This window comes from Alternaria arbusti (genome assembly GCF_024043155.1).
Source record: "Alternaria arbusti strain BMP 1465 chromosome Unknown scaffold_5, whole genome shotgun sequence".
NCBI classification, from domain to species: Eukaryota; Fungi; Ascomycota; class Dothideomycetes; order Pleosporales; family Pleosporaceae; genus Alternaria; species Alternaria arbusti.
In genome coordinates this window covers 169,743-192,988 of record NW_026249945.1, presented here as the reverse complement: position 1 = coordinate 192,988, position 23,246 = coordinate 169,743, and the positions used below count along the sequence as shown (strand labels likewise).

Here is a 23,246-nt window from a genome sequence, read left to right as displayed (position 1 = left end):
TAGATGTTGTTATATGTCTTGCGTTGTCTGAGTAGCTATGCCCGCATTTCTACAACTCGCGCTCCGCTCTGGTCGTGTCATGTCAAGCTACCACCTGTCCTTCTCTTCTTTCTCTGCACCCTTCTCCGTCGCGAGACTAAGTTCACGCACCTTTTTGCTTAGCCACTAGTTCAAACGTGAGCTTCTTTACGCGCGAGCTTCGCGACCCCTACGTCATCATCTTCGCAAGCCAACGTATCCTTAGCTTAACATCTTCACATACCAGCTTTGCGACACCCATGTTAGTCACCTCCCAAGCTCCCAAGTAGCATCTTCGTCAGTCAGCAGATCCGCAGATTAGATTGAGGCACGGGAGGTCCGGGGTAAAGATGCGCATGTAATGTTTCGATTGAACGCGACGGTAGCTGTCTGAACCAGACAACTCCGATGCTCGCAGGCTGAATATCGTGAATAGCAGAATGTTTGCTCAACGCAGGCCCGCCTATTTTTTCCCACCGTTCTTTTTCCAGCCCGCACTTCTGCTCTTGCGTCCATTGGCACCCTTCTTCTGGCCACCGCTGCCCTTGAACTTGAGCCCGCTCTTGCCCTGCCTCTCACTCGCCCTGTGGCCTTCAAACACGAAGCCCTCTTTGGTTTGTACCTTGGCGACCTTGCCCAGCATCGATCTAGCACGTCCTTGCATCGACTTTTGCTCTTCAGTCAACTTCTGCTTGTAACCGGCACCAGGGTTGCCGCCCGGCCTAGGTGCCTTGGATGGCGGTGGGCCTCTCGGCTTCTCCTTGTTCTTCTTCTCCGCTTTGCAACGTGTAATACGGAGTTTGCGAGGGAGCATAGGTGGGTACATCTTTTCGTTGAGTTGCAGCGCGGCTTCGACGCCGTTCTCATCTACGAACTGGACGTAGGCGAAACCCTTTCCGACTCTTGTCTTGGCATCGCGGACTACGCGCACGCTCTCGATTTTGCCGCATTTGCCAAAGTGTACCCAGAGACCCTCTTCGATGTCAGAGGCGGCCTTCTTCTTCTTTGGCTTCTCGCCCTCTGCCACGGGTGTTTGGGACTCCTCGTCTACGAAGGGAAGGTTGCCGACGAAGACACAGCGGCGGTGATCAACCTTCATGGGATGGGCTAGTGAATCGACGTGGAGGTGGCGGTTCAGCAGCATAGAGCCGTTCAGTTTCTTGACAGCTTCTCTTGCGGCTACCTTGGTCGTATAAACAGCATATGCGTTCGTGCTCTTGGTAGTCGCGTCTACGATGTCCTTGGTTGCAAAGGCAGCGCGTTTGGGTAGCGAGGGATCGAGAGCCGTTGATCGGAAACGTATCGACTCAATCTTGTGCGGGGGCTTGTTATCGGCGAGGTCGGGTATGAAGGACTCCAGGTGCTTCTTGAGAGCCTTTTCTGCGGGCTTTGAGCTTATGCACTCGACTGAGACGTTGCTCAGGAAGACAGTGCGGGACGCCTTCTCCACCTCGGATGCGCTCTCGTCGGTCTTCTCCATCAGCGACTCATGCTTGGGAATTGCGATGTCTTCGGCCTTGTCCGCGTCCTTGGTGTCTTTGCCTTCATCTGCCTCATCCTCAGACTCATCCTCGTCGTCCTCGTCTGAAGATTCCTCGTCCTCCTCTTCTTCGGTCTTGCGCTTCTTCTGTCTTTGCTCCTCCTCCTTCTCCTCCTCGCGCGCTACTTTGCGCATGTATGCATCCTCAATCTCCTCCTTGTCGCCGCGCTTGCGCTTCTTTGGCTTTTCCTTTGCGCCGTGCAGTACGGCTTCACCCAGTTTTGCTAGCGCGGCCTCGTCTTCAGATTCAGCGTCGTCGCTAGCATCTGACATGTCCTCATCTTCGTCTTCCTCTTCGTCCTCATCGTCGGAAGGCAAGCTTTCGGATGCCGAGCTCAGTTCCGCATCGTTCGCATCGCCTTCGTCTTCACCTTCGCTGGACTTTTTGGTCGCTTTCGCTTGTTCGCGCGCTTGGTACCGTGACTTTGAAGGCGCTTGCACAGGTCCGGCCTGAAAACTATTAGCAATCACACTTTAGCCCAGACATGCGATCAACGTACACTGGCAGCAAACAGCGATGCTAGCGCCGGGTCAAACGCCTTTTTGTCGACTTTGATGAGGGACTTGTCTGACTTTTCTGACTTGTGGCTCTTCTTGGGCGCGTCAGTCTTAGCCGAGCGTTTGTCCTTTGACTTGGCCATGGCGACAATGGAGATGTTGGTGTTGGCGACAGCAAGCTCGTCAAAAAGTTTTGGTGGAGACGCTTCACGGCGGACGCGCGCTAGGCCCAGCTGGGTGATGCAGGCGGCAGAACGACACCGCCCGGGGCAGGGCAGTGCGGTCATTTGCAAGCCTCAGGGCCTCTCCCGGCCGTCGACCCGCTTCAGAGCGCAGTTTACACCATCCCGACCGAGCTGCCCTCCGCATTCACCACGCACACAGGAATGCCCGTCGCTGTCCCGCGTTTGCACCCCCTCCCGTACAAACATCGCAGACCTGCCACCCGGTCGCTTCTGCCTGAGACATCCCCACACGCTCCCTCGACGCCCGCGTCCCTCACACCCGCAGCTCTGTTTTTGACCGCTCGCCGGGCCCTGCATCCTCCACCCCCAAGAAGGCCCATATCGCATCGCGAAGGCCCAGCACACCGTCCACGGCATATTTTTACGACATTGGTCACGCGGTGAGGCTGTCTTCGGCGTGGGCGCACTATGAGCGCGCCCGAACAGACCAGACGGAGCACCTCGAGAACAGCTGCCGGCCCCAGCGAGGACGTCGCGCACACTCAGAGTACGTTGTCACCTCTTCTATCCCGACCCCGATGCGCTTTTTCGGCTTCCTCCAGCGCGGTACTGCGCCTGGGGTCGCCGCTGGAGAGACTGTCGATCTTTGCGTCAACAACCGAGGCGACGACAGCGTCGCGAACCTGCCTCTCTCACCGCGTCTATTACCCACGCCGTCCGAACCTGCACCAGATCTAACAGCCCCTCCCAGGTCCAACTTCGACTCTCACCACAGAACGACCTGACCCCACCTCCACCACCTCTCCCTCCAACCACTCTGCGCCAGCGCAGATACCCACACCAGCTGACCAAGACCCCACCGCGATCGCTGCTGCAATGCTGTCCACCATGGCAGCTCCGACGACAGTGCTCACCGAGTCCCTGCCCGCAGAACAAGCTCCTAATGGCTTCGATGATGTTGCCGACAACGGCTCTAGCAGCTTGAGCGAGCTCGGAGACGCATCAGACGATCAGTCAGAGTCAACACCACGGCCAGCCGCAGTAGCCGATATGGACGAGGATGATTCAGAGGCCGAGACCGAGCGACTGGACAACACGCCTCGAAAGTTCGCGCGCACAGCGACCGAGACGTCATTACTCTCCGAGCCCATCCACACAAGAACACCGAGCAAGCTCGCGCACTCCAAGACCATCGAGCACGACGAATCTGCCCCACCCACACCATCTGCGATTACAGACGATGTCACCATGGGCGAAGCACCTACAACTGAAAACCCTCTGCATTCTCTTTCGCTGATCGCAGCATCAGAAGCCGCAAATCTCGAACACGTGGGCATGAAAAGAAAGCGGAGCAGTGCCGAGGGAAGCCCAGTGGACGAGCGCGAAGAGGAACCATTACGGAAACGAAGCGTAAACGCGAAGGGTTCGGCGCTCGATGGCCTGGCTGATGCCGCAGCAGACAGGCAGGGGCAGATGGACGCAGACGAAGAGCTCGAGAACGCCGAAGAGCACCTGTCGGCACTGGCTCGCGAGGAGCTAGAGCTCGAGGAGCGACAGGCCAACATTGCCGCGCAGACTGTCAGCGAAATGGCCACCGTCGCGAAGCACACAAAACCAAGAAAAGGCGGCAGAAGAGGGAAACGGAAGACGGAAGACGCTAGCTATGCCTACGCAGAGCCGTTTGCAGCTGCTGAAGCCCACGAGGCTGAAGCTGAGGGCGAACATGACGATGAAGACAGCGCCGTGCTCGATGAGGAGGTCACCAAAAAGAAGCAGGCGATCGATGAGCTTGCAAAGATAGAGAAGAAGTTCAAGCTTTTCCGAGAGAAGTAAGCAATTCACTCAGGGCATGATCAGAAGGATCAGCTACTAACCGTTACCAGGCTATGCGACGAGCAAATAGCGCAACTCGAACGAGAGCTCGACATGCTCAAGCAGCCAAATTGTGTCCATCCAGAGTACGTTGCTATGATCAAATGCGTGGACGATCGACGCGCCGACAAGATCGCATACGAGACGAGGCTTTTGGAATACAAACAGAAAAATCTCGAGATAATTACAGCAGCAGAGCGGCATCAGATGCACAGCCAGTACTTCCAGACTGTGCGCCACATCCGCGAGGACATTCTCGAAGAATGCAACCAACGGGTATTCGAACTACAACGCGGACGACGTCAGCTTGGCTGCGATGACACTGAGTACATGGCGCGATTACCTGAGAAGCGATCCGACCAGATCAGACACCAAACAGCATACAACCTCGAGGTCTCCATTCTTTCAGGTGTCGCCAAGTACGTTGGGTTCCCAGCCGCCCCGGATATCAGCGCTGCGCGACCAACCGAGATCGACGAGGATCTTCGAGCAATGAAGGTAAGTGGCTGAACGCATCTGCTAGAGAGCTAGCAGCTGATTCGGCGCGTTAGATTGCAACGCGTGCTCCAGTGCCGCCCCCCTCGTTCCGCACCTACAACAGAACGACAACAGCGGACGAGGCAGCTGCAGAAGAACAATTCCTAGAAAGCACGCCATGGGCCAACCCACGACATCCTTCACATCAAGAGAGTCGGTACCCTCCAGGGCCGTCACGAGTACCTAGCTACCAGACACCAGCTGGTCAGCGTCGAATGGTCGACCTCTCAGCTCCCAACGGATCTGCCTCCACCATCGAAGCGAACTCCAATCCTCCGTCGTCGAATGCTCACAACGCCAACGGTCTGCTAGGCGAAGCAGAATCACCGGTCCTACACATGAAACGCGCACCGGTCGACCACATCACATACGCCGAGACACCTGGCTCAGATCCTCGCAACAACATGGGTGTTCTCAGTAGGGAAACGTACGGGATGATGTCGAGTCCCGCGGCACAGCACATGGAGATACCCCACGAGCAGGTTGGGCCACGCTGGGTTGGCAGCATGCGACCCATGAACGCAGAGCCAAATACCGCGCCAGGACCACCAGGTGCAGCCCGACCAGATGCGGCGCGAGCACCTCTCCCACAACGCAGTGGTCTCGGCACGATCAGCGTTGGCAGCGGCTTATTCGGACGGTGACTCGAATAAGCCCCACTGAACCATTGTTCTCATATCTGTTTTACTATCTGTTGCGTCATACCAGCAAAGTTTCATTGGGCGGCGTTTTCCTTGCGTTAGACTTGGGGTTTTGCATCCATAGCGGGCTGGCCAGGTAACATGAGCATCACATGATGGGAGGTATAATCCCTTGGCGTTACCTCGCTCGCAGGCAGGCAGGCAGGCAGGCAGGCAGTCCTTATCTCCGCTTTCATGTTTTGCCTCCCATGGAGGCTATGTCCATGTCCCCTTTTATTTCCGTTATGTTCGAGTTCATACTTAGACTCTTGGTGAGCGGGCTGTGCAATGAGTGGGTATGGTTTTAGGGAATGACGGAGATGATACCTTTTGAAAGTCGCCTTGAGCGTAATCAATGATATTCTATGCATCAAAACCAGCTATCTTGCGTGCATGTGATGTCTTTGTTTTGGTGACCATCACTGTGTCGATTCGTGTCTGTCGCTGTGTTGGAGATCGGACTTGGGGAAGCTTCAAATGACCTTGACAGGGTCACTTTCCCAGACAGACACAATACTGTTCGTCTGTTTCTCTTTTCACGTATAGCTTGAGACACAGCCTGGGAGATTGACCCACCCCATAGACCATATGTTTTGATCACTCCTTATTGAGAACAACCATCGCATACGTTAATGCTCTTCTTCATCAATAGTGCATGGTCCACTTGTGCACTCATGCTCTTTACTCCACACATATCACGTCGTTTCACTCTACTCTAGAGACAAACATTACACAGCCCTGTACGTCTTTTGAAAACTCCCAATCATATCTAATGTATGCCTAGACAGTGAGTATTCCTCATCGAGTGGTAGGGCATGTCTTTTCGTCGACGTTCTAGTGTTCCAAACTTGTAAGAGGCTGCCGAGATCATATCGATAGATTCGTTCAATACGAGAAATCGCGAAGGAGCAGGAGAGCCCATGTAAAGGGTGTTCTCGTCTTTTAGAGGCCGAGAGACGAAGGCCATTCATCGTTCGCGATCCCTTTTTGGTGGAATCAGAACTCAGGAGTGTGTGAGGAGAGAAGACTGCGGGTGTAGGAAACGAAAAAGACAGCTTTATATATTTCCAAATACGCGGAGTCTTACTCATCGAAGATGGCAATATTCTTTGGAGTCGCCAGGCATACACATACTCTGAGGTCGCGATATTCATTGACCCGGCGGTGCGTCTTGCACATGTCCATGGGAACAATCACTTTTGACTTTTGAGAAGGAGGAATTGAGACATGACATACTTCGGCACGCGTTTTGCTCTTACAGAACATGACTCTAGTGATAAGAATATCGTAAAGTCAGGCGCGGGCTTGTACGTTTGAATCCTTCTTAGCCCCATCGTCATTGCGGTAAATGGGTTTGGAAAATTGTCGCCCATGTAAACGATACTTCGCATTTTGGTAATGAGAACCGGATTTTGGTTTTGCACGGAAAGATCGAGCGATATGATGTCTTATATACGATTTTGGGAAGCGTTGACCGAGACATAATTGGTTATCAGACTGTGGTAAAGCATACCGGCCGGCCTAGTCGTCAGGATTTGACTGATCGATATGCGTATTTCGAATTGACAAAGACCAAACGTCATGTTGCGACAACGGGTCCACCGTGCTCTGGAATGCGGTGCAGTAGCGGATCAAACTCGTATTGAAAACTCTACCACGACGCGAAGAGGTAACTAAAGTGAGTCAAGGCGCTTGATCGTCGTGATCACGTTGCGATATGGCCACGAGGCACATGCGTCAAAGTGGAGATCCCATGTGACAGCCTGGAGAGCTCCAGCGGCAACCTGCATGTGTCGGTTCGTAGCAGTTTTGTCAAATTAGCTTTTCGGATATGCAGTGATAGATGCGTGACCGGAGATGCGGATCGTAGTGCAGTGTCGTGAGGCTCACGTGTCATCGAGTACTTACATTCCCTTCTGAGATATGCCACCTACACGGAAGGGAGAGAATGTTAATCCACGAAAGCGTCGGTATGTTCATGCTTTCTTCGATTCCAAGAAAAAGTTTGATAGGAGGAAAAGAGGAAAAGAGCAAAGTAGGAGGCCAGTTTTTACGTCATCGTGAAATGCGTCAGCCACATGAGAGTATGGGTTTTCGGCACATGACTTCGGTATACGCTCGAAACTACCGGCGAAGCTCGAGCTTTGTCGATCATGAAGAACGGCTGCTTGCGATTTTGCTCGCCATACACGTGAAGATAGTCACCACTAGGACAAGTGGGAACCCATAGTCGAGGCGAGACGGCCAGCGTTACTGAAGAGGTTGGTAGTCTTGGTATCGTCTCGGACTCGTGCTGATAGGGAGTCTCTTTTTGCCGGTGGTAGGAGTAAGTACACATGTGGTGTAGAGATAGCTGAATGTTGAAGTTTTGATACCTAAACGCAGTCACATATAGACATGGAGTCTCGAAAAAGGGTGGCCTATGAGGGCTGCAAGACCAAAGGGGTTGAAAAATCAATTGGATGACTCTCAATTAGGAAGTACCAATGGCAGCTCCTTGCAGTATGGTCGATATTGCCCTTGCATATAGAAACGGCTTTGGCTAGTCACCCGAGAGTAGTGGTCGTTTTCGTCAAGCCCACGTTGTGATCGTCGGCCCCTGGCAGATGCCGATGCGTGATGCCGGTGACTGACCGTTTGGTACAGGCAACCGAGAGATCGACCCGCGTAGATCCGAGGGTGGTAAACGAAGACCACGCGAGTGAGTTACCTATGTTTGCGTAAAGGCAATTGCCGATGCCTGCGCTGGCCGCATGTCGTCACGCGTGGCACTGGAGATACAAAGTTTGGTTACCGAAACGTTGGCTCGTTGCAGAGGGCGCGGCCCGAAAGTGACAGCTGGAGCTGACTTGCGGCTGAGCAGAGTGGGGACTCAGCTTGTATGACCTTCTCGATAGTAGGTTGCCTGAGTGTCATAGAGGGTGGGATCTGTAAGGATTGTTCTCCTGAATTTGCAGCACTCGATGGTTTCGCTGGTCTTTGCTACGTGGAGATCGTCGACCTCGCGTAACTGGACGACGACACGTGCACGGAAGATGCCATCTGCTAACGCGTTAGTCAATCGTAAGGGTGCCACTGCACTGGACCGTGAAGAAACCTTTGGATGTGCAGTCGGGATGCTTGCGTCTAGTATACGCAATCCGAAGATTTGCGCCATCATGGCTGGAACAGAAAAGCAAAACCGCAGGGTCCCGCGCTCGTGATCTGGGGATTACGACGTCGGACCGACAACGAACCAGCGAAACCTGAAGCGCGCCACACATCATTCGCGAAGTATCGTGATCCTGAGGGATGCGCACGCATGTTTTGCTTGAATCGAGGAAGACGCTGCGAGTCAAATCTCATGCCATCGCTAAATTGCCCCACTAATACCGACTCGGATAGTGACGATTCTCACGAAGAAAGGGGACATTGGACGCGATAGCGACGGAGTTTCACGCAATCGCATGGGTCTGTTTCGAGCGTGCATCAGGTATACCTTGTAGGGCTGAGGTATCAGCCGGGATACGTTTTGCAGCCATGTCATGGAACGTCGACGAATTCGAGAACTTTTCCCGTGGCAATGCTATTGAGTAACGCTGATGCACAAAATTTCTCACACCAATCAATGACCGCAAAAGACATGATGCTTCGGACGCGGCTGAAAGATCTCGGGGGTATAGCTCCTAGATCATTTCGATTTTTCCGGATGCTCGACATGATTGAGGGCTTCGCTTCTTAGCTCAGAGACGGCGAGATTGGAACCGTACCAGGAAGTTGCTGATGCTCAACAAAACGGCTGGGTATTCCAGGCTACCACAGACCTTGGGTATGCTAAAGAATACGTGCCACACCTTGCTGCGACACAGTGGTTTGGAACGTTAGCCGAAGAAATGGCCGTTTCCAGGCCGTCAAGTTCCTGCACTCCGCAGTCTCTCCCGTCTGTGACACTCAGACCAGCGTCCAAATGACATGTGAACAAAAGCGGCACGTTCGTATGCAGCTCTGTTGATGAGTAGTAAGACGTGTCGTGAAACACATGGAAAGGCTGTATTCCTGCCTCGCGTATCGCGAATACCGCATCGGTCTCCACAAGTCGATCGTCAACGTTGTGAGAGTCAGTGAACATGATCTTCGAAAAGCAAATGGGCCCCATGTGATTTTTCTGAGCCGCGAAGAGTGCAGCGGTAGCGGTCGAAGCTCGGCGGCGGTTGAGCGGACGCGAGGTGGAGCAAACGGCATGCACGCGTGCTAGTGGCGTACGTACGCCAAGCTGTTTACCTGTGCGCAAAATCGCTCGCCTGTGGCGTTGCGGAACGAACCACCATCTTTGGTCAACCTTCCGGAACCTCAAAGGCTCCAATACATGCGGAAGCAAACAAGCCATGGCAGGGTATGCAATTGAATGGCAATGATCGGAGAATTCTCACGTGAGTTTCGTATGTTCTGTGCTAACCAGGCAGATAGATAAGGTTGCTGGTAGCCAGGGTGCATACGAAGGACGTGTCTCCTTTCCTGGACCTCATGAGCGACCTGCATATTAGGCGAAGTCCACTTAGCGTCGACAAACCACTGTTCCTGAAAAGTATAACCTCCGTCGTTGGTAGTGTCTGCCCTGCGAAGCGTCAGCAAGGGCCCACTTGGACTGGTCTGGGGCAACACCTCCATTCGCCCTGAGTTTCAGCCGACCCATTGGTTGTATTCAATAATCATGGAATCTAGTGCAAGTCCTTCCGTGCATATGCCAGGGATCATCTCTACGGCGAGACATACACCTCTGGTACGGAAGATGCATGACCCTCGAAGAGAAGCACTAGAGGCGGTCCAGCCCCACTGTATACCTCAATCTGCACTTGCCGTCCCCCATGCCCAATGGTTAAATGTACTTGCAGTTATTCCCTTCCCTTATGGTCTCATATAGAGCAGGCCCCGGAAACTAAGCGACCGGGTCTGGCACTCTTGACAGCTCTTGATGTTCTCCGACCTCCCACGAAGTTTATAGTAAGGGTCTGAACCGGTCCATCGCAGTCTTTTCCATTCCGCCTCACACTTCCTGGCCGTTCGATCGTACACGAAGGTCGTGTGCGAGTACGAAGAAGGATGAGGCCCCTTCATTTGCTCTTCCCATTGCTGGCATGGGTACAGCTGGTAGTCGCTCAGGAATCGGCTCTACTGGCAGTGATTGAGCAACTTCCTCAATGCGCGGTATGTTCAAGCGGAGTAATTTCCCCAGCATTTGTTGACTGTTTTCCAGCAAGTGTGTCTTGCCACTGCAGTTGCCCAATCGCCAGTACAGCATACAGACCAGGCCTCCGTATGTGCAGATGCCAAAATGCAAGGCGAGGTAGAGGCATGTGTCATGAAGTCATGCACACTGAGACAGAGTTTGAGTGAGTGCTCCAGGCTATGTCAGCGTGCTTACTGTTGCTGATTGCGATTCTTAGCAACCAAAAACGTTACCACAACAAGTTGTCACGCTCCGATCCGTTACTCCGGCGATTCAATTCGTGTATCTAACTTGATTCTTTCGATCGTCACCGCCGTTTGTGCGCTCTCCAGGATCATATACAAAGCCGTTTTCTCCGTCGGTGAACTTGGCTACGACGACTACAGTGTTTTGGCCGCACTAATAGCTGGTGTTCCATCTGTGGTCATCATCGATAGAGCTATTGTTCCAAACGGTCTAGGACGAGATGTATGGACCGTCAGCTTCCAACAAATCACCGACTTCGTCAGATATCTCTACGCTCTGGAAGTCCTCTATTTTATTCAGGTCGCGCTTCTGAAGCTTACGCTCTTGTTCTTTTTCCTGCGAATATTTCCGAAACCCAGCATCAGGCGACTACTATGGGCAACCATTGCCTTCAACTGCCTCAACGGTCTTGCGTTCACGTTGGTGGCCATCTTCCAATGCCGACCGATCTCGTTCTACTGGACCAAATGGGATGGAGAAGGATCCGGCCAATGTATCGACATCAATGGGTTAGCGTGGACCAATGCCATCATCAGCATTGTCTTGGACATCTGGATGCTCGCTTTGCCCTTGTATGAGGTGTTCCACCTGCAGCTTTCCTGGCGCAAGAAGCTTAGCGTCGCTGTTATGTTCTGCGTCGGTACATTGTAAGTTCCACTTCCAACGGTCTGCAGACGATAATTACTGACTCAAACCTCAGTGTTACCATCATTTCAATCCTTCGTCTGTCATCTCTCGTCAACTTCGCCGCCTCATCCAATCCAACATGGGATCAAGCTGACGTCATAAATTGGTCCAATATCGAGATCAATGTTGGCATTATCTGCGCCTGCCTGCCTGCGCTACGCGTCATACTCGTACACTTATTCCCCAAGATTCTCGGCACAACCAAAGCCACCGAACGACCCTACTACGCATACGGTAGCCAAAGTCATGGCATGAAGAAGGGCGGTAGTGCGTTGGCCAGTGGTCCAGGACGATCGGCCGTCTCGAACGGCGCGCGAGACCCAAACGCTATCACATACACCAAGACCTTCGAAATACGGCATGCCGATCATGATGAGCAATCACTTGTGCAAATGGAGATGGACCAGTTTGGACCACACAAGCCGAAAAATACGAGTAGCAGCACTAGCATTTCGAGTTTCTAGATACCACTTATTAAAGATACCCTAATTCCTATCTGAACGCTCGGCAGTGCGGCTCTTAAAGACCCAGAACGTGATGTATGGTACATTTCAACATTGGTGTTTTGCGACCATGTAAGCAGATGCGGTCTCCTCGGTGTTGTACCGGTCGCTGTTTGTATCAGATGCCGTACTTCCTCAGATTCTCTGCAGAGCCGGAGTAATGGACCGTGAACTCGTCGCCCTCCTTGACATCTCGAACCGTCTTGAACACCATCTGCTCCAGCTGCTGATCCCAATGCCTCCTGACGTTTGGGTTGCTTTCGTGATTGAACATCGACCCAGTCAAAAGAACCATTCCAATTTGGCCAAATGAGGCCCCACCTTCGAATGCATTGGTAGTCACACAACCCATAAGCGCATCAATAAGACGATTATGAGCAAAATCCTCCTTCTTTGTGTATGGTGTTTCATCAGGTTGCGCATTGTGCAAGAGCAAGATGGCTTCCAAGGCTTGCTTGGGTAAGAGGAGTAAGATCAGAGGCGAAAACTGGCCGTGCGGCACAATTAGGACGGGTGACTCCTGCAAAACAGTTTCGCCAGCTTTGATGTCGCGAGTCGCAACAACCCCGCGCCCTTTACCTTCAATAGAGACTATCTTGTAAGGCGCTCCAGTCGGTGATCGCATGAATGCGCTAGGGTTCTCGCCGCCGGCTGCGTACTCGTCCCACGCGCGACTGATGCTCCGGTATGTGGCTTGTTTCAACTCTTCGGATGGGATGAGCATCTTATCAAGTAAATGGAGCAATCTGGATGGCATGGGTCGTTTTTGATGTGTCTGTAACATCTCATCTGGTACGGGGGCGTCTGTGAAGCATTGGTCCAATATGTCTCTCTTAGGACCCGTAAGGCGGTATGGCTCCAGGGCTTCTGAGTCGCCCATATTGATCGTAAGAAGAATGAGTTGATTAGAAGATAGGTTCTCACAGAGGCGTTGGCCCACGACTATGTACCGGGTACGCAGTGTTTATTGGGAAAGACGATGTTTGGCATCCATGGATCGCTGCGCGTCCATCCCTGTGGCTCGGCCCAAGTGGGGTTAGTTCCTTGGCGCAGGATCTATTACAAAGGAGTCGCATCCATGAATCCTTTTGTTCATCAAAGTGGTTGCAATACCCTCTAACGACGCTTCCGTTAGCAGTAGACAGTGGATCTTTGTTTCCCTAACTGTGGTTACATGTTTGCAATCCGCAACTACAATCGTCAAAGACACGTCCCTCGCGGTGTCTACAGACAGGAAGAAGAATTCTTAATGGGGAAAAAGATTTAGGATGTTTGGGATGACTTCATGCTCAACGATTGGTGCAGGTTTTATGACCATCCGACGGGGCGCCGTTAGAGAGAGGTCTGACTATACCAAAGCAACGGATGATTGCGATTCTAAAGTTACGCAGCGATCGTTTTAGCTTGGAACCCTTTCTTCCGCTCAACTACTCCCATCAACCGCCTTCACCAGGTCTCCAAACATAGCGCTAAAGGTGTGATAATAGTCATCCGCACTATCGGTCAAGAATATCCAATCCGCCGTGTTCTCAACCTGCTGCACCATGAACTCTAGCACCTCTCCTGTCAGATTCGGCAAGGAATGCAATATGACGGCCAGCTTCGAACGGCGAATCTTGTGTGCCTGTAAAGGAACCATGACGTCTCTTTCAAGCCACTTATCGAAAGTCTCTTCGAATACGACAGTGAGATCGGTGAGGTTAAGGTAGGATTCTTGGAGCACTGTGGGCGAGGTGAGGATGGTAGTGGGTATCAGACCGGGGTTGTGAGCCACAAAGCGGTCGTTGAATACGGTATTGTTCTTGATCGCTTGGTTCGCCGTCTTCAAGTATGCGTACGCGTCTTCATCGAAAGTACTTGGTGTCTCGTCTAAGAAGATTCCGTCAACGCGCATCTTCGTTATGTTCGTTACTTTGGGCCAGCGCGCGTAGGTGTCAATTTCTGCTAATAAGCTTTCGATAGGCTTGTCTGCGTAGTCTGTCGCGACGTATCCCAATGTGCGGATGTTTGGGTAGGCTCGTAATTTGGGAACTTCGTCGAGGTACACTTGATCGGGGAGTGACCCCATACAAGGGCCGGAGCAGGGGTTGATGATGACATTGAAGTCTACGTTTCTATGCGCTTCCGCGCTGGCTCTTGGTCAGTATTATACACTCTAGCAAAGAACGGTTTACGTACGCGGCGTATAGCGGATCCCAGGCGCCTGCACTTGGGTACACGTAAAGAGGAAGAAGTATGGACATGTTTGCGAGGCGTATCCAACAAGGACTTTGGAGAAGCAGGTAGCTAAAAGTAGAGAGATCCCAGGATATCAAGGCGGGCTTCTAGAACCCAGAGTGTCATACGTCAGGCCCGCGCTGGCCCGGTCGGTACAGATTGTACCTTACAGCGGGCATGATGGCGGCCGCAAGCAGACTGTACTTAATATGAAGGATGTTACGCGTCGTGGGCACTCTACGCAGTTCAGGCACTATGTGCGGCCCAAAGGCACTCGCTTGTGGTAGATTGGCTGGAAGAAGTGGACTTCCATATTGTCGGCCAGGATTGCGAATAACCGGGGATATGAAATTGATAAGAGACGAAAAGCTACTCAAAGTATCCAGGAAATCGATCATGTCGTAACTGCTTTCGCATGATGTAATAATGAAATCTAGAGTTCAGCCGCATACAGCATTAGCGATCGTGTATGGGTGATTGGGGAGTGTTGAGTGGAGTAGAGGAACTCAAATGGCTGGATGTATTGCGACTTTCAAGGCTGGATTCTAGATACCGAACGTCTGGTTGTTGTTGTTCCTTTGTTCAAGGCTGCTGCTTCCACAACTCGTAGCAAGATTGTCTTGCTGAGTCCCTCAGTCCTGCGCCTGCCTCCAGGGAGGAAGAGGACGTGGAAGCCTTCAGGGCAGCATTATGACTCTTTGGCTGAATGCAAGCTGCAGCATGATGTTCATAGGAAAGTATGTTTACTCTCAATGAGATACATCGCCAGCCCAATACGCTGACAAGGCGTGCGCCAGGTCATCGATACTGTCGAGCCCTCTTCCACCGACGCCGCTGCTTGGGCGGTGGTGGTTTCCGTCGGGAATGGTTTGTAATGCAGGAGTTACTGGGGTACTCGGGTTAGTCGCCTTCCTGTTGCGATGGTTGTAGAGGTAAGGTTGGGCGAATCGGAGTGGTGGGGTTTCCGCGCTGGCAGCAGCCTCGCCCGCCGTACTCGCCTATCTTCGGCTTGCTACCTTCGGTTGCTTCACGCCTTGCGCCCTTCCTCTGAACATGCCGCCGCAATGCCGCCACCGCGTTTATATCCCCTCACTCGCCTCTGCAGTACGTGGTCCCGTCCACAGACTGTGCGATTGACCTCACCTCCAGCCAGCAAAGACCCTGAAAGCGCCTAGTCGAGCCTTCACCGCACCCCTCGTCCACCCCGCGCTGCACCCCCTGCGCCAGCTGCACTCGTCACGGCCATACTCAGCCATGTCGGAGCTCTCCCAGTACACTGCTAAGAGCAGCAAAAGCACAACCAATGGCACAAGTCACAATGGCAATGCCTGGGGCGGCGAGCACAACCCAGCGGCCTTTGACTTCCGCTCCGATGTGCACACCACACCGACCATGTCGATGCTGAAAGCCATCCAGGAGTGCACCCTGCTCGACGACGTCACCATGGAAGACCCGACCACACTGTCGCTCGAGCGATTCGTTGCCGATCTCAGCGGGAAGGAGGAGGCTCTCCTGGTGCTCTCCGGCACCATGGGCAACCAGGTGGCATTCCGAGCACACCTTACCACCCCTCCACACGCCGTCATCGTCGATCGACGTGGCCATATCATCAACTACGAGGCGGGCGGTGTAGCGACACTGAGCCAGGCCATGGTGCAACCGCTGGATGCGAAGAACGGGACATACCTCACACTGGAAGATATCCAAAAGTACGTTGTCATCTCCGATGACGTCCATGCCTGCCCTACACGCCTCATATCGCTCGAAAACACGCTCAATGGCGCGATTATGCCTCTGTCCGAGGTCAAGCGCATATCAGCTTGGGCGCGCGAGCACGACATCATAATGCACTTAGACGGTGCGCGTCTGTGGGAAGCTGTAGCTGCAGGTGCCGGTTCTCTCAAAGACTACTGCGCCGAGTTCGATAGCATAAGCCTGTGCATAAGCAAGGGCCTCGGCGCGCCGATTGGTAGCATCCTCGTTGGTACGAAGGAGTTCATCAAGCGGAGCCGCTGGATCCGCAAGTCCATTGGTGGAGGTTTGCGGCAAGCCGGTGTTGTTGCGGCTCCCATGCGCGTTGCCATTGAGGAGACATTCCTCGGTGGCAAGCTCACCCAATCTCACGAGAACGCGAAGAAGATTGCGAGCATTTGGACAGATCTTGGAGGCAAGCTGCAATACCCCGTAGACACCAACATGGTTTGGCTAGATCTGGACGCGCATCATGTTGACATCAACAACTTTATCGAGCTAGCGGAGAAGTACGGCGTAAGGGTGCGCGGTGGTCGGTTTGTGGTGCATTACCAGATTGGCGAGGAAGCGATCGAAGCGCTGCGAAAGGTATTCACCGAAGTGTTGACTGGTAAGGAATCGGCAGGGAAGAAAGCCGAAGCCCCGCATGATCCCGAAGACCTCAAGATGAAGGGAAAGGGCGTGGAGTAGATGCAGCAGCCACAGCATGGAATTAGTCGGTAGACAAATAGACGAATCAAACCAGTGCGCTCAGCCACGCAGCCACATGAATCTTCAGTACCTGCATGTCTAGCGTGGTAGCGTCTGTCATGTTCTGAATTCGCCGGGACATCGGAATCCACCAGAGCTTCCAAGACCTCGCTATTACGTTAAACTTTCAACTTTAGGCCAAAGACTCTGTCCACCGCTACCCGACGTCAAAGCAAACTCGTCATCGAACCCTCAAACACGACATTGCCAAGATGGAGGCCGAAGAATACTACATGAGACTGCTCTGGACGGCGCGGCGGCTCTGGGTATTTGCATTTGACTCCTCGGACTTGCTCTGATTATGTACAAACCTGCACGCGTCGTCACCTCTGGGCAAAACTTTCTACGACAGACGTCACTTTTCGCAAAAAGAGCAGCTGGACCCTGTGTACATAGACCTACGGCCTGCAGACCTGGCAACTCACACAACTTTCTTGTCTCCACACCACGCCAATTCCACACGACAACAGTAAAAATGGTACCACCGATTGCACAAAACCGAACACTCCTGTCCAATCATCCGGACAAAGTCCGCATGCTTGTGCTTGAGACTGATGAGACACATCCCGACACGCAAAAAGAGACGGGATCCTTTGGGGTTGTTTTGGGCCAACTTCTCAAGAAAGCCGGAGACGCGCACAAGCCCAGTCTAGGTATCGAAACTGCCATGCAATATGTGGTCGAACCGGAAGGTGGCGCCATACCAAAGTTGGAGGAGATTGGCGACGATGTCCATGCTATTCTAATCACGGGTAGCTGCTGGGACGCGCACGGTAACGACCCCTGGATCCTCAAGCTCATGCAGTTCATCAAAGGTATGTGTCTCAGAATAATCTTGAGTTGAGGGGAAAAGCAGTAGCTAAATACATAACAGACGTGTGGCAACATCGCCCCGATATCCGCTTCACAGGAATTTGTTTCGGACATCAAATCCTTTGCAGGACTCTCGGCGCAACCGTCAAACCCCAGAAGGATGGTGAATGGGAACTTTCCCACCAACCCATCCAATTGTCTGAACTTGGCCGCAACCTCTTCAACCTGTCCGAAACCGAGTCCAAGATCCATCTTCATCAAATGCATCTCGATCACGTCGTCAATCCTCCGTCCACTGAGACGACTGATCTGATACCGAAGAACACCAAGGTACATGTCTGGGGTACCAGCGAGCATACAGGTGTGCAGGGCGTGTATATCCACAAGAGGCTATTCACCACACAAGGTCACATGGAGTTTGATGAGGCTCTTGTGAAGAGGCAGTTAGAGATGAGGGTCGAGAGTGGGAGTGTCAGTAAAAAGGATGCGAACGAAGCCGCAGAGAGAGCAGATTGGATGCACGATGGCCTTCTCGTTGCCCAGGCAGTTTTGAGATTCTTCCACGGTGACGACGACATATACACGTAGGAACCATCATCGGGCTAGGTTCCAAGCGAGTCCTCCACGACTTTACGAAAAAGAGCATGTTATCGGCGTTAAGCGAACAGGAAGATTTAAGAAGCACGGGATTAGGAGCACGTGGTATGTACTGAATACTGTTATAGATGTTTGTCCAGTGTTAAGAGCGTACTTTGCGTCGTTGTAGTGACGTACGCCGCTTCGGCTTTGAAGCGTTGAGTAGGACCGTCCGCAGCCTCTCAGAGGGCAGAACGCACCAATCGAATGAAGTAATCCACGACCACACAGGGCCTCGTTGCAAAAGCTTGTCTCAACCTCGACCGAAGTCGATCCTGTTAGAGCAGGCTAAACATCGGGTGGGTGATGGCCTTCGGCATTAAAACGCCCGATGGCGCGCGGATAAGAGGTTCCGATATCTTATACCCGGATGCGACCCGGCCACCAACCCACCTGCCTCTTTCAAGGCGTCTGCAAGTGCGTCATCGCTCCACAGAGGCGTACCGTAGGGACAGAGATACAGCAGCAACGCCTTCATACCCCAGCTGTCTACATCGGGTGCCATTCGATACTCCCACCCTGCACAATGGTCGGTCAACATCGGCCGGCTGCTCCCCGGCGTGCATACAGCACTTCGTTCACACGCATCCAAACCCTGGAATTAAGAATGTTGCGGAGCGAGATTCAACGGGGCACGGCATGCTCTCCACGTCCCGGCGCTAGCGTCATGTTCGACAGGCGACCAGACGAATTAAGGGTGGGCACATCCCCATGACCTGGGTCGATAACTCTTCCAGCCTCGCCTTCCATAGACCTCGAAACAATTCCCACGCCACTCTACACTGGCAGCTTGTTGAGGCATCTGCTAGCGTTAACATACCACTCGAACTCACACCGCCCCTCATGCTAAAGTCATAACAGCATCGCCATGGCCACCCCCAAAGACACAGCAAGCGACGATAACCTGGATGTTGCTAGTGACAAAGAGAGAAGGAGCCAGGAGGTGGATATCGAAAAAGATGGACTGCAAGACGACCTGGAACGACAGGCCTCTGAGCCTCCCTACTCCGTCTTCAGTAAAGGCATGAAGACCTGGATTATCTTCTTGGTGTCTATCTCAGCTCTGATATCCCCGTTTGGCGCGTCCATGTTCCTTCCGGCGCTTAATGTGCTCTCCGACGTCCTGGATATTACACCTACGCAGGTCAACATTTCAATTACAACGTACATGGTATGCCTAAAAATTTCTTCTTCACATTCAACGAGATAGGGAACGCTTTTGGTACCCCAAAGGCTTCCCATAACCCAATTACCGCTGACGCAGTACACTCAGTCGATGATCTAGACCACAACTGACTATCACAGATCGCACAAGCTATTGCTCCCGCTTTCCTTGGGACTTTATCGGACAACAGCGGGCGAAGGCTGACCTTCATCATATGCTTCATCATCTATAGCATCGGCAACATCGGCCTCGCACTCCAAACAAACTACATCGCCCTTCTCATCCTGCGCATGGTACAAGCCGTTGGTGGCACGGCTGCTATTGCGTTGACAATGGCGGTTGTCGCGGATATATCCACGTCGGCTGAGCGAGGCACCTACATGGGTTACGCACAAGCCGGTGTATTGATGGGTCCTGCTTTCGGTCCGACGATAGGCGGTCTGCTGGCGCAATACCTTGGCTGGCGATCCATCTTCTGGTTCCTTGCCATCTTCTCTGGCGTGCTGCTTGTGTTGTTCGTGTTATTGTTCCCTGAGACTTGCCGGAAAGTCGTTGGCAACGGCTCTATTCCTCCTCAGGGTGTCAACCGCTCAGTCATCAGCTGCATACAAGCTCGCAAGCTTGCAAAGCTGTCACCTGACGAGGTCACTCCTAAGCCCGAGAAGAAAAAGGTCGCCTGGCCGAACCCGCTTGCGACGTTCCGAATTCTAGCCGAGAAGGAGTCTGGGATTCTTTTACTCTATAATGGCCTCTTCTTCACTGGTATGATGGTCACTGTCTCCGCGATCCCAGAACTATTCTATGCCGCATATGGCCTCAACGAATTACATGTCGGTCTTTGCTACATCTCCAACGGTGTAGCTTCCCTTATCGCCTCGCTAACCATGGGTCGAGTTGTCGACTGGAACTTCCGCCGCTATGCCAAAGCTGTTGGTATGACCATCTCCAAGGGCAAACAACAAGATCTCAGCAACTTCCCCATCGAGCGTGTTCGCCTGCAGATCTTAATTCCGTGCCACATCATTGGCATGTTTGGACTCATCATCTTCGGATGGACTCTCAAATTCAGAACACACATTGCGGGTCCTGAAGTCGCTCTGTTCATCATGGGCTTTGGTGTCACTGGTGCTTTCAACATCACCAATGGCTTACTCATTGATTTGCACCGCGATAAGCCTGCAGCTGCAACTGCGGCAGTCAACTTCGCCAGGTGTCTGATGAGTGCTGGTGGTACTGCGGCGATTATCCCCATGTGTCATGCTATGAACCCGGGGTGGGCATTTACATTCATAGCGCTGATCATGGCGGTGTTGCTAGGTGTTGTGTTTTGGGTCATGAAGGATGGAATGAAATGGAGACAGGAGTTGGCGGAGAAGAGGAGGCTCAAAAGCGAGGAACAAGAGAAAAGGGCAAAACAGGAGGAGAATGCATCGTAACATGACTAATGTAATTTATCAATCTTCTCCTTGATGTTGCTCTTAAAATGCAATACGGCTGGATGATCACGAGAGTGGTTGATAACAATTCTGGTTATTCATCGACCACTCCTGTAATTATCTAGCCGTATCGCATTTTAGCTACATTGCCATACTTTTCCCGTCCAGAATTTCGCATTGATTCGCCCCACACTACCAGAAAGTCTTGCTCGTTCGCCTTCTCCAACATGTAGTCTGCTTTCGCTTGCACGAATGGATCTACCTCGAATACTATTTCACACCGTGGATTTATGTCGTCACTGCCTGGAAGCATACCACCCCTGCGAAAGCCTAGTTCCACGCAGTATAATTTCAACGCATGCACTTGCGCAACGTCAGCGGTCAGCGGTCTTCGCGTGCTACTGCCAACCAGGCGGGCATCACCTGCCAGAGAGCTGGGTTCATCGACTCGAGACAGTGGTTCCGTTCTTCAGTCATCTCAGTGTCTGGGTTATTGTCGGATACCAAGCGTCGATGTCGCCACGCAAGGCCAGGTCACAAGGGATAAATGGCGAAAGGGAAACCGAGCTTCTTTGCTATCGGAATACCGAGGACTGCTCGTCCTGGGCCTGGGATCTGACTAGGCACGAAGTCGTCGTTTTGACTGTTATTGATGAAGATTGCAAAACCCATATACCTACAAGTATCAGAGTGTTTGATCAAATAGTTGGAAATCTCCGGCTCGTGATGGAACAGCGTGAAGTCAAGACGGGCGTTATCCTCATGCGCACGTAATTCTAACAGTCTTTACCGAATAGCGTGAAGAGAATGATCACTCGAAGGTCTGTTTGACCGGAACGTTGCTGGCAGCGCGACTCATCCTCATTAAAATCATTCATTTCAGCTGCCATCTCATCATCTCAAACTGTCCTCAAGACTTTCACCCCCGTCATCTCAGCAATGTCATATATCGCGTCAACTACGCGATCAACGTCCATGCTCTTGAGCGGTATCCGATGTGCACCTTCCCATTCCACCAACGTCACCGTACAGTCTTCACAATACTCGTGTAGTAATTTCCGATGAAGGTGTAGTCCTGGATCCGCCATGCCGTGGACATGCAGTGTGGGTTTATGCAGTGTAACCTCCTCGTCCACCTCTCTGCAGAATTGAAACCCTTCCGATATGTCGCCCGCACTCACAAGAGCCTCACTCTTCATAAGCTCAGGGTTCAGATTGCTCAGAGGCGCCCGACCAGCCAGTAGTATTCCGAACCTCCACCTTATGCCTGAGATCCCTGTGATACCGGTAGCGATCTTCGTGCCTTCTTTGCGCGCCTGTGTTTCCCTCGCTTGTTGTTCGAGAAGTAGGCTTGCGGACAGCTTCGCCCCTTGACTGAAGCCCATCAGGCCTACCCACTCGCCTGTGCCGCCTTCCCGATCGTCGTCCTCCATTGCTGTGCGCATCGCGTATCCGATCTCTTCAATACATGTGTCCGCATCGATCTCAGGGTGTTCGGGAAGCCATCGCAGCCAACGTCGGAAAGGCGCGTAGTCGCTGTAGACGCCGATGATGTCTGAATGCGGATCGCAGAAAAAAGGGCCGTCGGCCCATACGAGGCGGAAGGAGTGTTGAAGGTGGCGGATGAGAGATCGCGATTGTGCTTTGAATATAGCGGCGTTGACGCCGCCGCCATGCAGACAGAGGATTCGGGGGAGAGACCTCGTGTCGGGCTTCGTTGGCGGTATTTTGGAAACTGGCTGTGAGTATGTTGAGGGCATGTTCGCTGTTATCTGTTCTTTTTTACTTGACGTGTTCGCGATCAATCGATAATCGGCCGAGCCGGAGCCTTGAAGTAGTAATGGTTAGAGATTAGTACCGTGAACTGATCAAAATCTAACGTGGGGGCGAGCAGGTCATGCTTCAACAAGGCTGACACCCAGATAAAGCAGTTTTGGCGGCATGCGACTGACTTGCCGTGCTTAGGGGTCGGAGTCCGAAGCGTGGTTGAAGACGTCCCACCGCTGCCCCTGCATACAGTCATGCTACTAGAGGTGAGACACATATGGTGTGCAGTGCTCTCCAGAGCCTGTGAATGTCCAGACTAGAGTTTCTCCTAAGAATCAATGATCTATGATGAAAAAAGAGTGTTGCGGTGAGGTGGAATGGGCAGCGACGGGCGGGGAACCGTATCGGAACAACAACGCGCTAGACGCTCATCATAGAATTCGCGATCGATCTTGCTCCATGTCAACGCATCGATTACACATTTCTGGCGCCAACGCTCACCTATTGGAATGATCGCTTTTCTCGTGTAGAGTATCCTTCGAATGAGCGTTGCGGAAGGCATGATAGTAACGTTCTCCATCTGACTTGACGAGCAGAGTGTGACTGCAGTGAGGTACCAAAACGCGCTACCAGTGTTTCGAAAACGTCTTGAAACATCGTTTTACTTTTTCAGACAGAATAGAACCCAAACCATAAAAGTGGTAAGATTATGTCAGGCCTATCAACGACCCAAGGTAA

General features: G+C 52.5%; 9 protein-coding genes across 9 annotated transcripts; 5 read left to right on the top strand and 4 right to left on the bottom strand.

The window, feature by feature from the left end:
• Positions 1-481: 481 nt before the first annotated feature.
• J4E86_004563 (uncharacterized protein) lies at positions 482-2,199 on the bottom strand (the record flags this gene model as incomplete). Its single annotated transcript, XM_051445101.1, has 2 exons — positions 482-2,008; positions 2,059-2,199. The coding sequence occupies 2 exons, from the start codon at positions 2,197-2,199 to the stop codon at positions 482-484; spliced, it is 1,668 nt and encodes a 555-aa protein (XP_051303198.1).
• Positions 2,200-2,709: 510 nt separating this feature from the next.
• Positions 2,710-5,294, top strand: J4E86_004562 (uncharacterized protein; the record flags this gene model as incomplete). The annotated part of the gene is made up of 4 exons (XM_051445100.1): positions 2,710-2,788; positions 2,993-4,070; positions 4,125-4,611; positions 4,665-5,294. 4 exons carry the CDS (start codon positions 2,710-2,712, stop codon positions 5,292-5,294), a joined length of 2,274 nt encoding a protein of 757 aa, XP_051303197.1.
• A 5,115-nt stretch (positions 5,295-10,409) lies between these two features.
• On the top strand, positions 10,410-11,933 carry J4E86_004561 (uncharacterized protein; the record flags this gene model as incomplete). Its single annotated transcript, XM_051445099.1, has 4 exons — positions 10,410-10,514; positions 10,564-10,699; positions 10,754-11,429; positions 11,483-11,933. The coding sequence occupies 4 exons, from the start codon at positions 10,410-10,412 to the stop codon at positions 11,931-11,933; spliced, it is 1,368 nt and encodes a 455-aa protein (XP_051303196.1).
• Positions 11,934-12,090: 157 nt separating this feature from the next.
• Positions 12,091-12,852, bottom strand: J4E86_004560 (uncharacterized protein; the record flags this gene model as incomplete). Its single annotated transcript, XM_051445098.1, has 1 exon — positions 12,091-12,852. The coding sequence occupies one exon, from the start codon at positions 12,850-12,852 to the stop codon at positions 12,091-12,093; it is 762 nt and encodes a 253-aa protein (XP_051303195.1).
• A 543-nt stretch (positions 12,853-13,395) lies between these two features.
• J4E86_004559 (uncharacterized protein) lies at positions 13,396-14,215 on the bottom strand (the record flags this gene model as incomplete). The annotated part of the gene is made up of 2 exons (XM_051445097.1): positions 13,396-14,101; positions 14,151-14,215. The coding sequence occupies 2 exons, from the start codon at positions 14,213-14,215 to the stop codon at positions 13,396-13,398; spliced, it is 771 nt and encodes a 256-aa protein (XP_051303194.1).
• Positions 14,216-15,253: 1,038 nt separating this feature from the next.
• On the top strand, positions 15,254-16,631 carry J4E86_004558 (uncharacterized protein; the record flags this gene model as incomplete). Its single annotated transcript, XM_051445096.1, has 2 exons — positions 15,254-15,293; positions 15,343-16,631. The coding sequence occupies 2 exons, from the start codon at positions 15,254-15,256 to the stop codon at positions 16,629-16,631; spliced, it is 1,329 nt and encodes a 442-aa protein (XP_051303193.1).
• Positions 16,632-17,166: 535 nt separating this feature from the next.
• On the top strand, positions 17,167-18,092 carry J4E86_004557 (uncharacterized protein; the record flags this gene model as incomplete). The annotated part of the gene is made up of 2 exons (XM_051445095.1): positions 17,167-17,506; positions 17,566-18,092. 2 exons carry the CDS (start codon positions 17,167-17,169, stop codon positions 18,090-18,092), a joined length of 867 nt encoding a protein of 288 aa, XP_051303192.1.
• Positions 18,093-19,008: 916 nt separating this feature from the next.
• On the top strand, positions 19,009-20,741 carry J4E86_004556 (uncharacterized protein; the record flags this gene model as incomplete). The annotated part of the gene is made up of 2 exons (XM_051445094.1): positions 19,009-19,311; positions 19,446-20,741. 2 exons carry the CDS (start codon positions 19,009-19,011, stop codon positions 20,739-20,741), a joined length of 1,599 nt encoding a protein of 532 aa, XP_051303191.1.
• Positions 20,742-21,640: 899 nt separating this feature from the next.
• Positions 21,641-22,501, bottom strand: J4E86_004555 (uncharacterized protein; the record flags this gene model as incomplete). Its single annotated transcript, XM_051445093.1, has 1 exon — positions 21,641-22,501. The coding sequence occupies one exon, from the start codon at positions 22,499-22,501 to the stop codon at positions 21,641-21,643; it is 861 nt and encodes a 286-aa protein (XP_051303190.1).
• Positions 22,502-23,246: the final 745 nt, after the last annotated feature.